This window comes from Onthophagus taurus, chromosome 11 (assembly GCF_036711975.1).
Source record: "Onthophagus taurus isolate NC chromosome 11, IU_Otau_3.0, whole genome shotgun sequence".
Taxonomy (NCBI): domain Eukaryota; kingdom Metazoa; phylum Arthropoda; class Insecta; order Coleoptera; family Scarabaeidae; genus Onthophagus; species Onthophagus taurus.
In genome coordinates, this window is record NC_091976.1 from 30,289,953 (window position 1) to 30,306,587 (window position 16,635).

The 16,635-nt window shown below is 35.1% G+C and overlaps 1 protein-coding gene across 7 annotated transcripts in view; it reads right to left on the reverse strand.

Annotated features, from left to right (window-relative positions):
• Positions 1-16,635, reverse strand: part of LOC111428737 (LIM domain only protein 3-like) — an 86,617-nt gene that overhangs the window by 17,998 nt on the left and 51,984 nt on the right. For 6 of the 7 annotated variants that reach the window (XM_023064393.2, XM_023064395.2, XM_023064392.2 and 3 more), the window contains exon 2: positions 13,075-13,174. In XM_023064393.2, the coding sequence (XP_022920161.1) occupies positions 13,075-13,099 (25 nt within the window). In that variant the 5' untranslated portion in view covers positions 13,100-13,174. The remainder of the gene's footprint in view (positions 1-13,074; positions 13,175-16,635) is intronic. The other variant, XM_071199822.1, reaches the window with a different exon arrangement.

Here is a 16,635-nt window from a genome sequence, read left to right on the forward strand (position 1 = left end):
AAGCAGCGAAAGCAGAGGGAAGACGTGGTAAGTACAAAACCTCTTGGATTTATCTGTCTTCCCTATGTTTCAGGTGTAACGGAACGAATTGCCAGGCACCTCAAGAAGAACGACATCATAGTGTGGTACAGGAACATATCCCCGATAGTCAAGGACAAACTAACTCCATTAAAAGGAGCGGGAGTCTACCAACTATCGTGTAGTTATCGAGCATGAAAGGGATGTAAGGTTGAAGAAAATGCAGCATTCGGCGGTTTCGACCAAACAAAGGTGCTGGCTAGGGACAACAGATATCACCAGCGACTGACAAGAGAAGCCATAGAGATCCACCGACATAGAAATAACGTCAACAGAGAGGATGGCTGGGAGCTTTGTAGAACATGGAAGATGATGGTGAACACCAAGACCTCCTCCCGCCTTACACCGGACGCGACGCAATTAGTTAATAATTAGCTTGAATTGATTATTAATTAATTTTCCGACTTATATATTGTTTCCGATTTTCGATTTCGTCACTTCGAACCAGTTTATGAAGAAGGTTGCAACATGGTGTCCGAAACGCCAAACCTTTTCTTAAAAGACGCACGGCAAAATCCGAAAGTTTCTAGTTTTAGTTCAATTAACTCCGGCTGTGAAACCTTTCGTAGTTATATTTACAAGAACTATGTCTAACATTCTAATATAAAAGATTTTGCATTAAAGTGCTGAGCATTAACCTCATATTCTACGACATTAAATGCATGATTTCGCTGGATCAATAGTGTATTACACATAATAGCAATTTTGTCTGATAACAATAAAATAAGTGCATAATTTTGCTTATTGAGCCAATATGCAATATTAATACAAAACGAGGTTAGTTTCTGTTCCGCCCAATCGGAAAAGATATTGTGTTCTAGACTGGACGTCACGCCTTTGTTTTACCTACACAAAGAAATAAAGACGCGACGTTCTCTCTGGAACACACACCAGCACTATCTTTTCTGATTGGATGGAACCTCCCTCTTAGGAGGAACAGGACATTATCCTATTACAAAAGAAAGAAGAATGTGTATGTCCAAATATATGTGCATTGTAGTGGGGGAAGGAGATTCTGGATAACTACCTAGTTATAAATCCTCTCTTATTCCACACCCATAAGGTTCTAAATGCTCCGGAATACCTACATCTTACATTTGTCATGCATTACTTTTTGGCTTGGACTATGGAATTCTTTTGTCAATCTCTCTTTAACAAAATCTAGGTTCTTGGCTTTAATAATATCTTGTCGAGAGTGGGATAGCATTCTTGGCCCTGCCTTTTTCTTGCTATATACAATGTCTATATAGAATGAATCATCAAGGATTAAATGAGTATATTGAATATTAATCTAGGAGTGGTTGATTCGGTTAAATTGAAATTTATTGAGTTAATTCAAAACTTAATTCCAGTAATATTGAAACGTAAAAGTAATTTAAGCCGAAAAATTCATGGTGACCAGGTGAGGTGTAACTGAAGAGGAATCGCGACGGTTCCAGAGCCAGTGGTAATCATTTATTTACGGCGAGCATAATGAAAAAGAGTGAATTACTGGATGCGTCTTTAGTCCTCGAGCAAGTTTTAACGAGCAAATTGCACAAGAGCGAGGTTTGTTCTCCTCGGTTGGCGGGGCTTTTATTAATTAAAAAAAGGGTGGGTGAAGAGACTGAGGGGTGGCGTCCGGTCCGCAGCTCGTTTCGCAGGACTGGCCGTCCGGTAGCCAGAAAATTACGGAATTAGGGGATTTAACTAATGAACCAATAAAAGAGAGAAGGACGGAACACTTCCGGAACCAGAACCAGAACCAAAGCAGAGCAAAACGGAAAATTCTTCGTTCTCGGAGTCTTGAAAATCACCTGCGATGGTAAATTTAGCGGAGAACCGTTGAAGAGTTAATTTATACAATTTTAATTACGGGCGATTTTCCCGACGGCAATCGACGCATTTATAAATCGGCACAACACCAATTATCTGATTATTAAACGTGGCCGGACTCGAAGTAATTTCATTTGCATGCATAAAAGATTAATGGGCAGGACTTGGTGCCGTCCCTCTCGCACCGACAGGAACTTACGGGGACGCCTCTCAAATTAAATACACGCAATTATTTCTTCATTTATCCGAGCGCGCAGATGCGGCCCAATTAGCCCTACGCTTGTTTCGCGGATCAAATTGCAGATATAAGTGAGAGTAGCCCATCTTCCAGAAATCCATTAGCATTTAATTATATAATTGGGCGACGAGCCCTCGTTAAAATGCCGTTCGCATCGATTCCATCGATCGATTGGCCGAAAAAAAAAGAATTAAAATCAGAAATCAATTAACCTCGCTATCTGTCTGGTCTAAGTTTATAAATTTTGAACTGCACATAAAGATTTCAAGTCGGGATAATTGCCGAAAACTTCGAACCGTTAAGCACGAGTTACTATCAATTAATTAAGCGAGTGCTAACTCGATCTACGTTCGTGCACTGTTTCGCGCTCTCATATTCCGGACCAGATTTACGATCCGATCAAATATTAAACGCCCTCTAATCAAGCGGCGCTCGGAAGCGCGCTTTCCCCCCCCAACGCCGTCACCCCCCCGTTCCTGTGCGGCGACCGCCCCAGGAAATTAACAATAACAATTAAGGTAACCACCTACGTGACTGAGCGGATCATATTAAATTTATCGAAATAATTATCTCGGAGGAGCGTGCGCGATTACCCAACCCAGCCACCCTTTCCCCAAGGGGGGGCCCACGGCCGATCTCATATCCGGGCAAATCTTAAGTAAACTGTCTGTAAGCGGCTTGCATTAATTAATAAGGAGCTCTGCTAATTGCGCCTGTACCGAATTGCCGTACCTATACAACTTCCCCCTTTCGTTACTATTCCTCAACCCCCAGGGATTTAACGTTTGAATTTATTATCAACGGGGGTTGAACCACTTTTGTTTCCTTGTTCTTTGGTAAATTCCTTTCTTTATCAATTTAACTTTAATATTTAGTGAAATATTACTTGAGTGCATCAAATTCTGTGTAGGACTAAATTAAATATAAGACGAATAGAGATAAATGAGATAATTGGTCAGCCTTAGTTATGTTGTTGCATGATTTCGTTTAATTGAGCCGAGGTCACTTGTGGCCGAGGCGCTACAATTGATAATGTAGCGATATAAAACGTGAAATTTACATTAATGTTATCTAACAGCATTCTAATATAAATGATTTTGTATTGAAGTGTTAAACATTTTCCTCATGTTCCACGACATAAAATGCACGATTTTGTTTAAACAAGCCGAGGTCGCTTGCGGCCGAAGCGCTACATTAATACTATATTACACTAAATTGGTTAAATTTACCTATTTTGTCTGATAACATTATTAAATCAATTTTTGTAAAGTACTCCATGTTTACTTCGTCTTGTACGACGCTAAGTGCATGATTTCGCTTAATTGAGCCAAGGTCGCTTGCGGCCGAGGCGCTACATTTGATAATGTAGCGATATAAAACATGACAATTTACATTAATGTTATCTAACAGCATTCTAATATAAATGATTTTGTATTGAAGTGTTAAACATTTTCCTCATGTTCCACGACATAAAATGCATGATTTCGTTTAAACAAGCCGAGGTCGCTTGCGGCCGAAGCGCTAGATTAATACTATATTACACTAAATTGGTTAAATTTACCTATTTTGTCTGATAACATTATTAAATCAATTTTTGTAAAGTACTCCATGTTTACTTCGTCTTCTACGACACTAAGTGCATGATTTCGTTTAATTGAGCCGAGGTCGCTTGCGGCCGAGGCGGTACATTTGATAATGTAGCGATATAAAACATGACAATTTACATTAATGTTATCTAACAACATTCTAGTATAAATGATTTTGTATTGAAGTGTTAAACATTTTCCTAACGTTCTACGACATAAAATGTATGATTTTGTTTAAACAAGCCGAGGTCGCTTGCGGCCGAGGCGTTAGATTAATACTATATTACACATCATTGGTTAAGTTTACCTATTTTGTCTGATAACATTATTAAATCAATTTTTGTAAAGTACTCCATGTTTACTTCGTCTTGTACGACGCTAAGTGCATGATTTCGCTTAATTGAGCCGAGGTCGCTTGCGGCCGAGGCGCTACATTTGATAATGTAGCGATATAAAACATGACAATTTACATTAATGTTATCTAACAACATTGTAGTATAAATGATTTTGTATTGAAGTGTTAAACATTTTCCTAACGTTCTACGACATAAAATGTATGATTATGTTCAAACTAGCCGAGGTCGCTTGCGGCCGAGGCGCTAGATTAATACCACATATATTACACTAAATTGGTTAAATTTACCTATTTTGTCTGATAACATTATTAAATCAATTTTTGTAAAGTACTCCATGTTTACTTCGTCTTCTACGACACTAAGTGCATGATTTCGTTTAATTGAGCCGAGGTCGCTTGCGGCCGAGGCGGTACATTTGATAATGTAGCGATATAAAACATGACAATTTACATTAATGTTATCTAACAACATTCTAATATAAATGATTTTGTATTGAAGTGTTAAACATTTTCCTTATGTTCCACGACATAAAATGCACAATTTTGTTTAAACAAGCCGAGGTCGCTTGCGGCCGAGGCGCTAGATTAATACTATATGACACTAAATTGCTTAAATTTACATATTTTGTCTGATAACATTATTAAATCAATTTTTTTAAAGTACTCCATGTTTACATCGGCTTCTACGACGCTAAGTGCATGATTTCGTTTAATTGAGCCGAGGTCGCTTGCTGCCGAGGCGCTACACTTGATAATGTAGCGATATAGAACATGACAATTTACATTAATGTTATCTAACAACATTCTAATATAAATGATTTTGTATTGAAGTGTTAAACATTTTCCTTATGTTCCACGACATAAAATGCACAATTTTGTTTAAACAAGCCGAGGTCGCTTGCGGCCGAGGCGCTAGATTAATACTATATTACACTAAATTGATTAACTTTACCTATTTTGTCTGATAACATTATTAAATCAATTTTTGTAAAGTACTCCATGTTTACTTCGTCTTCTACGACGCTAAGTGCATGATTTCGTTTAATTGAGCCGAGGTCACTTTCGGCCGAGGCGCTACACTTGATAATGTAGCGATATAAACATGACAATTTACATTAATGTTATCTAACAGCATTCTAAAATACATAAATGATTTTGTATTGAAGTGTTAAACATTTTCCTCATGTTCCACGACATAAAATGCATGATTTTGTTTAAACAAGCCGAGGTCGCTTGCGGCCGAAGCGCTAGATTAATACTATATTACACTAAATTGGTTAAATTTACCTATTTTGTCTAATAACATTATAAATCAATTTGTGTAAAGTACTCCATGTCTACTTCGACTTCTACGACGCTAAGTGTATAATTTCGTTTAATTGAGCCGAGCCGCTACAGTTGATAATGTAGCGATATAAAACGAGACAATTTACATTAATGTTATCTAACAACATTCTAACATAAATGATTTTGCATTGAAGTGCTGAACATTTTTCTCATGTTCTACGACATAAAATGTATGATTTCGCTTAAACAAGCCGAGGTCGCTAGCGGAAGAGGCGCTAGATTAATACTATATTACACATAATTAGTTAACTTATTATTTATAATATAAACAATTTTGTGTAAATTAGTGCATATTTACTTAATCTTTTACGACTCTAAGTGCATGATTTCGTTTAATTGAATCGAGGTCGTTTGCGGCCGAGGCGCTACAATTTTATGATGTTTATCAATTTTGAGTTTAATATTGAGTTGAAATGAGTGCATAAAATTCGGTGTAGGATTAAATTAAATACAAAAAGAATAGAGATAAGAGTTAACGAAAACAAGTTTTAGGAAGGAAAAGTTGTTTGAGTGCAGAAAAGTGGTAAAGTTAAGGGGTCGCGAAGTCTCTCTTGCGGCGTGATAGAGCCAAGGCGGTCCAGTATATCCTGATGAAGTGCCATTACTTTGGTGCATATATATTTTAATCGGCAGATATTGAAGTGGCGTTCGGTGTTCGGGCGCTTCTCGGAGCCCCCTTCGCGTCCGAAGACCCCTTTGCCTTGGCCTATCGGGCGGCTGACAACAGAGTGGAGTGCATTTTCTGATTCTGTTTACCATATATATCATTCTTCCTTGAAAATAATAGCAGATCCGTGTAGTGGTCTATTAGTAAAAGGATTTATTTTCATTTCGTCCGAAAGTCTCTAGTTGTGTAGGTGTGTAGCGCACGCGAAAAAATCGAGTGTCTTCTGAGACCGCTCGTAATGGTCGAATAGAGCGGTCCACCTGCGCGCAGCCCGTACAAGAAGCGAACGGAGATATATGGCCCCGTTCTATGGTGTCCACTCCTATTTTGATCCATCACCGTAATGGTTTTCTCTTGTACGCTGTTTAGCGAGGCCCATTACCCCTACGTACCCGCAGATATCGTCCCTATCGACTTCTGCGCGAGTGAATGTTTCTGGATAAACTTTCATATCTACATCACCACTCTCTATCTATCTATTTACAATTCAGATCACGACGACAAAAGTAAAATGTGCGTAACGAGTGAACGTAACGGAGGAATTTGTTTGATTATAGGGGGTTTTAATCAAATTAATTAAAAAGACTATTTTTGCCAATGTGGTGTAGATGAAAAATGATTTTCGAGGACCGTCCAATTAATTTTAATTGAAAATAGACCCGGATCCACTACAGTTTCACAGTCGACGTTTAATTTCGGAGAACAATGCGTCCTGCGCGGTCCTCGAACGGTTTTTGCGCGGAATAGAAGTTAATTTGGCCTAGTCCCTATTCGGGCGATTATATTGTTAAAAATGGCACCGTCCGGTTATTGCGAGAATTTAAATTCCGCCTCCCTTCGTTTTTAATTTCGCTCCTTATGCACGCCAATCCCGACAATTAATCACATCCGCTCTCCTCGGCGCTGACGTTTCATTAGCTCTTTCGCTTCCGTCCTTCTCCGCGGACTGCCTGCGCGACGCCGGCGCCCGCCGATTTAATTAACATTTACGACTTTAAATTTTTAATAATCGAGTTACGTTTTTAGACCCCTTGATTAAGGACCCCTTTGTTTTTGCTTTGCCAACTCACGGACCCGGACGTAATTAAACTTTCGAAGAAACACCCATTCTTAAATTCCTGCTAAAATAAATGTAAGAATGGCACATTCTTGCCATGGAAAGCGCGTGCAAAGTCATGTAAGTGTGTGCCCCACTTCGTTGTTGAAACCCCAATATAAAATTCTAATACACGAGGGAAAACGAGCGGATACAATCTGAAAATACAATGTGCCTCCGTAATCGGCGCGCACAACTTTATGCAAAGTGGGCTGCCGGAAACCGTTCGGCTATCAAAAACTTGATCAACTTTATACTGGGGTTATTGATTTCCGTTGGACGAAGCGGCGTTAATCAGCTACTACGCCGTTAAAGTTTTGACTGGAAGACGAGGATTTCGCCGCGAAGGTAATTAATTAACGCTTTCTGCGTGACGCGATGTTATTAAAAGCTTCGACGTCGAAGTTCGATTAATTAATAGTTTAATAGCTCGACACACACAACCTATGTACAGATCTAATAATTTACCAACATCGCGGAAACCTTAACGCAGAATTGTCATTTATCATAATGTAAACTTTGACTTTGGCTACAAATTCAATTACTGCCAATCCGACTAATCTCGATGCATCCGTTCTTGCATTAGTGACTCTTGTCACGTGCCAGTTTACTTCCGGATTAAGATCAACCGTGACAAATATCCTATTAATAATAATAATTACATTAAAAATTTCATTTACAATTCACATTAATCTTTACAATTATCACTCACAAATCGAAAATCGGCTCTATGAGGTAATATTATGTTCAAGTGTGTAATAACAAGTACACTGTGTTAATTAATTATTGTACCCGACGTCATCATTGCAAGTATGCAACCCAATACGCAAATTGCATATTGCAATACCAATACTGTGATATTGGTTGCATACTGGGTACCATAATTAATTAACACACTGTACGAGAAAATGTTGTACAGTAAAGCCGAGTAGCATTGTTCAAATATTTGCTTAGCAAACTTAGGTTGGGTTGACTATATTCCTATATATATAAATTATTTCTTATTCCTAGGGCATCAAGAGCATTCAACAATCGCTGGTGGTTTACCGAGTCAAATGCCTTTGCTAGATCCAAGAATATTATTATTATATATGATTTTTTTAATAAACTTGCATTTAATTTATTAAATAACTTAAATTATCTAAAAAAAAAAAATAAAAACAAATTAGGTTGGTATTAATTTTAAATTTGAAATTGACAGTGACAACTCATAAATTAATAATTACTAATAAATTTGCATTAAAATTGATAACAATAATGATTTTCGTTCGAAATTTAATGATTTTATTTTAAAATGTGCATTTTCATTTGTATTAAATATTAACTTAAAATAAATTAACATTAAATGATTAACAAATAAAAATTAATACGATTTTACTTTCTTTTTAAGATAAATTAATATAAAAATTAACAAATAAATGAAAGAATTGTTATAATCCAAGATATCTTAATGATTTTTTAATGAGATTGCATTTAATTTATTAAATAAGTTAAATTATCTTAAAAAAAATAAAAACAAATTAGGTTGGTATTAATTTTAAATTTCGAATTGACAGTGACAACTCATAAATTAATAATTACTAATAAATTTGCATTAAAATTGATAATAAAAATGATTTTCGTTCGAAATTTAATGATTTTTTAATAAAATTGCATTTAGTTTATTAAATAAGTTAAATTACCAAAAAAAATAATAAAAACAAATTAGGTTGGTATTAATATTAAATTACGAATTGACAGTGACAACTCATAAATTAATAATTACTAATAAATTTGCATTAAAATTGTTAATAATAATGATTTTCGTTCGACATTTAATGATTTTATTTTAAAATGTGCATTTTCTTTTGTCCTAAATATTAACTTAAAATAAATTAGCATTAAATGATTAACAAATAAAAATTAATACGATTTTATTTTCTTTTAAGATAAATTAATATAAAAATTAACTAATAAATAAAATAATTGTTATAATCCAAGTAATCGTAATGATTTTTTAATAAAATTGCATTTAATTTATTAAATAAGTTAAATTATCTAAAAAAAAATAAAAACAAATTAGGTTGGTATTAATTTTAAATTTCAAATTGACAGTGACAACTCATAAATTAATAATTATTAATAAACTTGCATTAAAATTGTTAATAATAATGATTTTCGTTCGACATTTAATAATTTTATTTTAAAATGTGCATTTTCTTTTGTCCTAAATATATTAACTTAAAATAAATTAACATTAAATGATTAACAAATAAAAATTAATACGATTTTATTTTCTTTTAAGATAAATTAATATAAAAATTAACAAATAAATAAAATAATTGTTATAATCCAAGAAATCCTAATGATTTTTTAATAAAATTGCATTTAATTTATTAAATAAGTTAAATTATCTAAAAAAAAAATAAAAACAAATTAGGTTGGTATTAATTTTAAATTTCAAATTGACAGTGACAACTCATAAATTAACAATTGCATTAAAATTGTTAATAATAATGATTTTCGTTCGAAATTTAATAATTTTATTTTGAAATGTGCATTTTCATTTCTGTTAAATATTAACTTAAAATAAATTAAATGATTATAATATGAAGCATTAAATGATTCCAAATCAAAATTAATACGATTTTTTCTTTTTACGATATACCAAAACAAATATTTACAAACACAAAGAAGAATTGTTATAATCCAAGAATTATTAATAATTTCTTAATAAAGTCACATTTGATTAATTGAATTAAATTACCTATACTCTGTTTTTAAACCAGGAGGAGTAAACGCGAAAGTCAGATTTACACTAGGAAAAATCACCAGAAAATATCACTAGATATTTTGGCGGTAAATTTAAATTAATAATTATTATTATTTATTTATTTACTTATTATTGTGTTTATTTTCGTTTGTTATCGTCAACACTAAACATACAAATTAACATTGAAGTTATGAGTGTATTTATTTCAAAATATAATAAAGAAGGGTTTAAGAACACAAAATTTACAATAATGACACGAAACTGTCGAATTGTCAATAACCTAACCTTCAAATTCAAAATTGCCTGTGTGTGAACCTTCCTCGCATTCAACCAATCACGTGCAAGGTCAATCTGGTGACAAATTTAAAATACTCCTCCTGGTTTAATTGCCAAAGAAAACTTCAATGTATAATTAATGTTTGTAAACAAAACTAACCTTACCTAACATTCCTTCACGCTATAATTGACATTACAAAAGAAAACTTCACGCTATAATTACCATTACTAATTGCCAAAGAAAACTTCATGGTATAATTAATGTTTGTAAACAAAACTAACCTTACCTCACATTCCTTCACGCTATAATTGACATTACAAAAGAAAACTTCACGCTATAATTGCCATTACTAATTGCCAAAGAAAACTTCATGGTATAATTAAAGTTTGTAAACAAAACTAACCTTACCGCACATTCCTTCACGCTATAATTGACATTACAAAAGAAAACTTCACGCTATAATTGCCATTACTAATTGCCAAAGAAAACTTCATGGTATAATTAATGTTTGTAAACAAAACTAACCTTACCTCACATTCCTTCACGCTATAATTGACATTACAAAAGAAAACTTCACGCTATAATTGCCATTACGAATTGCCAAAGAAAACTTCATGGTATAATTAATGTTTGTAAACAAAACTAACCTTACCGAACATTCCTTCACGCTATAATTGACATTACAAAAGAAAACTTCACGCTATAATTGCCATTACAAATTGCCAAAGAATACTTCATGGTATAATTAATGTTTGTAAACAAAACTAACCTTACCTCACATTCCTTCACGCTATAATTGACATTACAAAAGAAAACTTCACGCTATAATTGCCATTACTAATTGCCAAAGAATACTTCATGGTATAATTAATGTTTGTAAACTAAACTAACCTTACCTAACATTCAGCGTCTGAAGACACAGATCTAAACCCGAAACTTAAAAATATACAACTTAGCGCTGAATAACAATTAAAACTAGAACTAATACTTGCACTAGAACTATACTCTGTTTTTAAACCAGGAGGAGTAAACGCGAAAGTCAGATTTACACTGGAAAAAATCACCAGAAAATATCACTAGATATTTTGGCGGTAAATTTAAATTAATAATTATTATTTATTTATTTACTTATTATTGTATTTATTTTCATTTGTTATCGTCAACACTATACATACAAATTAACATTGAAGTTATGAGTGTATTTATTTCAAAATATAATAAAAAAGGGTTTAAGAACACAAAATATACAATAATGACACGAAACTGTCGAATTATCAATTACCTAACCTTCAAATTCAAAATTGCCTGTGTGTGAACCTTCCTCTCATTCAAGCAATCACGTGCAAGGTCAATCTGGTGACAAATTTAAAATACTCCTCCTGGTTTAAAAACGGAGTATAGAAAAAATAAAAAATAAATTAGGTTGGTATTATTTTTTTTATGTCAAATTGACAGTGACAACTAAGAAGAGTAACTGATTTTATTGAATAATTACCTTTTAATTTAATCGTAACCCAAAAATATTCAAAAGTAGATACGTTATCGATTTTCCACATTAAAATAAGCATTTTATAAGTAATCTTTTCTTCTCATTAACGGATCTTATTATAGCGTGTGTTATCCAGTTACTGCGTCTTTTTTAAATGAACAATGAATCAAATATTTTATCAAATTACAAAACGTAATGAAATATCAGGGTATTAGCCATTTAATATTCCACTCAGGGCGAGGCCGCTTAAAAAATTAATTAACTCCCGCTCTTAATGGCGCCGCTAAGGTGGACGCGTGTATGGGGCCCCGGTGGTGTCCGGGGAAACGTTGGGACGCCGGAGGGGGGAAATTAAAAGTTTCCTGGGGAGGTAAGAGAGCGGCGCATCGCAATATCTAGTGCCGTTATTAAGAAACTTTGATATTACGCCGGCCCTGTATAATACATTGGCAAAGTTTGACACGTTGACGGATGGGCCGCGAGATGCCGCCGCCACGTGCGGCCCCCGTGTGTTTATACTTGAACTGCCCTCATCGGTCCCTCGAGTAAAATACATCCGAAATTGAAACGGCCCGTATAAAGATAAATTTTCCGAACATTAATCGGGTTAAAGTATTCTTAAATCTAATGTTAAATTATTGTGTGAGAGTCTTAAAGAAGGTCAGAAAGGTACCAAGTTGTCCGGTTTTATCGGATGCTCAAGCGGCGTATGCACTAAAACATTTCAGAACGGGCTTTTTCAGGCATACGGCATGAATTATACCCGGAGTCTGGCGCGCTCCGGCGTGTTTTAATATTTATCAAAGCCATGGGGAGGCTGAGAGCAACAACGCAGCGGCTTCGAGTAGATCTAAGGTTACACCGGAGAATGTGTCGGACCGTAACAGTTATAAGCGTCTCGCATTCCGGCTCTTTCTCTCTTCATACATTATTTATATCGACGACGAAGCCGCAACCGCCGCCTGCGGCCAATCCCGATACCTTGCAAAACATGCAAAACGAGGAATTAAGCTGTTTTACCTCACCCATCGTCGCCAATAATAATCGAAAGACTTCCTGTTACAAACTCGATCTTTTAAACTGGTTACAACGTACGGTGTGTTAAGTAATTATCGTACCCGACGTTATCATTGCAAGTATGCAGCCAATATCGCAGTATTTTTATTGCAATACGCGATTTGCGTATGATGCGTATTGCATTGTGATATTGGTTGCATACTTGCAATTATGACGATAATTACTTAACACACTGTATGTATTTCATGTTGATGGATATTTTTAACGTTGGCAAGCTAAGTTAGGGAGGGGTTGTTTTTGACATTATTATCATAATCCGAATTCCGCTACATTAATTTGCGCGATTTGGACACTTACCAGGAACATTATCTGTGCTGTGCATGCTAAGCGTTGGGCGTTCAGTGGAGTCCTCTGTGCCCCGGCCAAAGGCGCCTCATGGTCTGGTCCGGTCCTGCAACTAACAACGGACGCAATAAGTAACATCGTCGGGGGCCGATGCACTCCATACGGATGCGGGCTCATTACAATCACTATCTATCGGTTACGTTAAAACCTACAAATCAGCCCACATATTACTTTATTTTCACTCTCTATGCAAATAAGATTTAACGGTTCAATGACAATTAAATAAATCACCGTCCTTTTTGATTACTTAATTACTTCAGTCAAAACTTGTGTACAAACATTGTTGTAGGTATGCATTTTGTTGGGAAGGTAATAGAGTTGGTTGGGAGTTTGAACAACGAAAATCTCTCTACTAATTAGAGAGAATCCCTCGTTAGAGTTGGAGGCCGCGGTGGCGGCGGCGTCGCGACGCCGTAGAGGAGGAGGAGATTGGGAACGTAATCGACACTGCAGAACAATTGAGCTAATTAGGGGCAGTGATTAATGAAACGGGCGGCAGCAGTTCGATCTGTCTCTCTCTCACTCTGTGAGGCCGAGGCCGAGGCCGGACCAAATCCCCGTAAACTGCATAATTGTTTAAACCGAAATAATGGCGCCGTCAATTAGTGCGCTTTGTCCGCGAACTATCGACCGGATTCCGGCCCGTTTGTTCCGAACGTGTACATCACCGTGTCTACTGTTCCAAAATGCCCCGCTTCGATGAAACGCAACCATCCAACTGACCCTCTATTTAATTATCAAATTTCAAACGCCCCTTTTACGTCTCATAAATTGTAATAAAACATTAAGACGTCCAAAACAACGGACTTATTTACACTATCATCGTCACTTCGCCCAGTTTGAGTTTACCTATCGTATACATTGTGTTATTGGCTTTTCCAGCCACGTAGCTTATTTTTGTTTCAATTTACATGTCAGTAAACCGCGGCAACTAACGCAACAATCGTGTGGTCGACCGCTTGGTTGCTTGGTTCACGGTTATCTTTCCTAACATGAAATGCACACACGTTCTTTAAACTATTTATAGAACCTTTTAACTTTTCTTGTGCTTATAATGCGAAATAGATATGCGTACGTTTCCTTTTTTTAAATGACTTAATTCTTTAAGTAACATTTACACATTCATTTCCATTTGAATACAAGTTCTATTTTTTTCCTTATCTTTTCCTTTTACATTAACACGTAATAGGGGAAAGAAAGCACTTTACACCGTACTATTATTGCATTATCGCTTTAAAATACATTATTTCATAATATATTCAGCTATTTAAACGGAAAATAAATTTAGTAAAATACGAGAAATTAAAAGAAACTAAAGAAACTACTTAGTAACAAACGGTTTTAAACAAACAGTCTTAAATTAGAGTTAATTTCAGAAAAAAATTAAAAGTTTAAATATGCATATAGAAACAGGATTAAGCATATACAAGAGTAGCCTACTCTACCGAACCCAACCCAACCTCAGGTTATGACACACCAGAAGACTAAAAAGCTACATCTTTTCAATTAAAGATCAGAATAATGTATCAAGCCTTCGATAAGTTGCTCAACTCATATCTGAGAGACACGCACTTTATTTTGAAACAAGGAAAAAATGAATCAAGCCATTGGTAAAACTTGAAGTTGAAGTTCTCAATTCCTGCACGACGATGTGCAACATGATCCAAATACAGGAAACTGTTGATTCCAGACATTACTGAGACGTCAACTTCTTTGTCGCAATTATAGAAGCCATCAAAAATTAATTTTACAAGATTTTGTGACTTCATCAGCTTCCTTAAACGTGCTAGCGATATACATAATGTAGAGATGGATTGATGGAATTACCCGGTATCGTGTCAAGTGAGATGACGTTTTGGTTCAAAAGATGCACTTTTGGCTAATTGCAGAATTAGTAACACAATGTTTCATTTTCTTCTCTTGTGAGTAAACCGGAGTCACCAAATCCAAATAGTCTTAATTATGGACTGATAATGAAGTCTTTTTGATCAGAAATAATGTTAGGAGCATTAATTTTCTGTCTAAAAGGATGCTTCGAATTCAATCTGCCATCCAGTTGGAGACCAAGAGATTTTGTTGATTCTGCTGGAGAATCGTTTAGTAACGTGGTTCCTAGTCCATTTTTGAATTTTATTAACTGCTAGTTGAACTTTTCCATATGTTCGAGGTACAGCAACTTTTCAAATTGAAATATCTCCGGTATACAGTACATAAAGGAGTGGTCCTAAAACAATGCCTTGTGAAATTCCAGCCAAGTACTTGGTCCTACACCATATCAAAGGCCTTTGAAGCATCCAGGAAAGCTGTAGGACCATAACTTGTAAATTCTTTAATTTTTTGGTTCTTTATCTAATTTTATCATCAACATCAAGATCATCTTTTTTTTTAATCGTGCGTTTAAACTAATTAGGTTATCTTCTCTGCACTTGTCCCAATCAGTATATTTCTTAGTAAGATTTGCTTCATTGCCTTTTTGATGACTTAGGTTGTTCTTCCTTCATCGGCTTTTTTGAACATGCTAGCGATATATATAATGGAAATCAGGATTGATGGAGTTGTGCGATATCCTGTCAAGTGAGTTGATACGAAAAATTTGTTAGTTTCAGGAGACACAGCTAACCCAGTTAGGTATAAGATGCACTTTTGTCTCATTGCAGAATTAGTATCACAATGTTTCAATTGCAGTTTCCGGGCAAGTCCATAAACTCCGGGTAAGTCAGATATTTATTTTGGAATGAATTAAACTCCGAGAAGGCCAGATATTGATTCCAGACATTAATTTAGGAAGGAAATGAGCATTACGAAGATATCTTTAATTATTGTGTACTTTACTTATTTATATTTAATTACTTAATTAAGATTAAACATCCTGCACGCATAAAAAAATAGAAAAGTTATTACTAGCGAAGTTATTGTTTTTTCTTATATTACTTCACTACACCATATTATTGTTCGGAGTTCATTCTTTGGTGAATTTCCGTGTAAATTGGTTGTAGTTGAATTCCTCCGACTGCAGATGATATTGGGTTAAACGTTTGCAGAGGAATCCCTTCTTCAATGTTGGACGTCATCATTGATACAGTCCCCATGTGATAACAACTATAATGACGATTCATAGAGTTGAAAGTATTTCACATGACACCAATTAACGTTTCGTATCTCCTCATTTACTAATTTACTTCTATGACCATAAGCTAAGAAACTTCATCTCCAGTTTTGATCACTTTTTCTTCAGATAGTTTTGGAATAACCCATGGGTCTTTTTACAGAGATGTTCCTTGGAATTGCGATGGGGTGATTGAAGCTGGGTATTACGATAATAGTGTTGTCTCTCTTGGAACTTCTAGTACCCAGTATGTTGCATTAGTGATCTTGAGTGGTACAGTATTGGCTTTAATAATTTCGAAGTCAATTACTTCTGCCACTCAAGATCACTTGACATCACTTGCACAAGATGCAACATACTGGATACTAAAGGTCTAAACGAAATCTTCGCTAAAGAAGAATTAGACA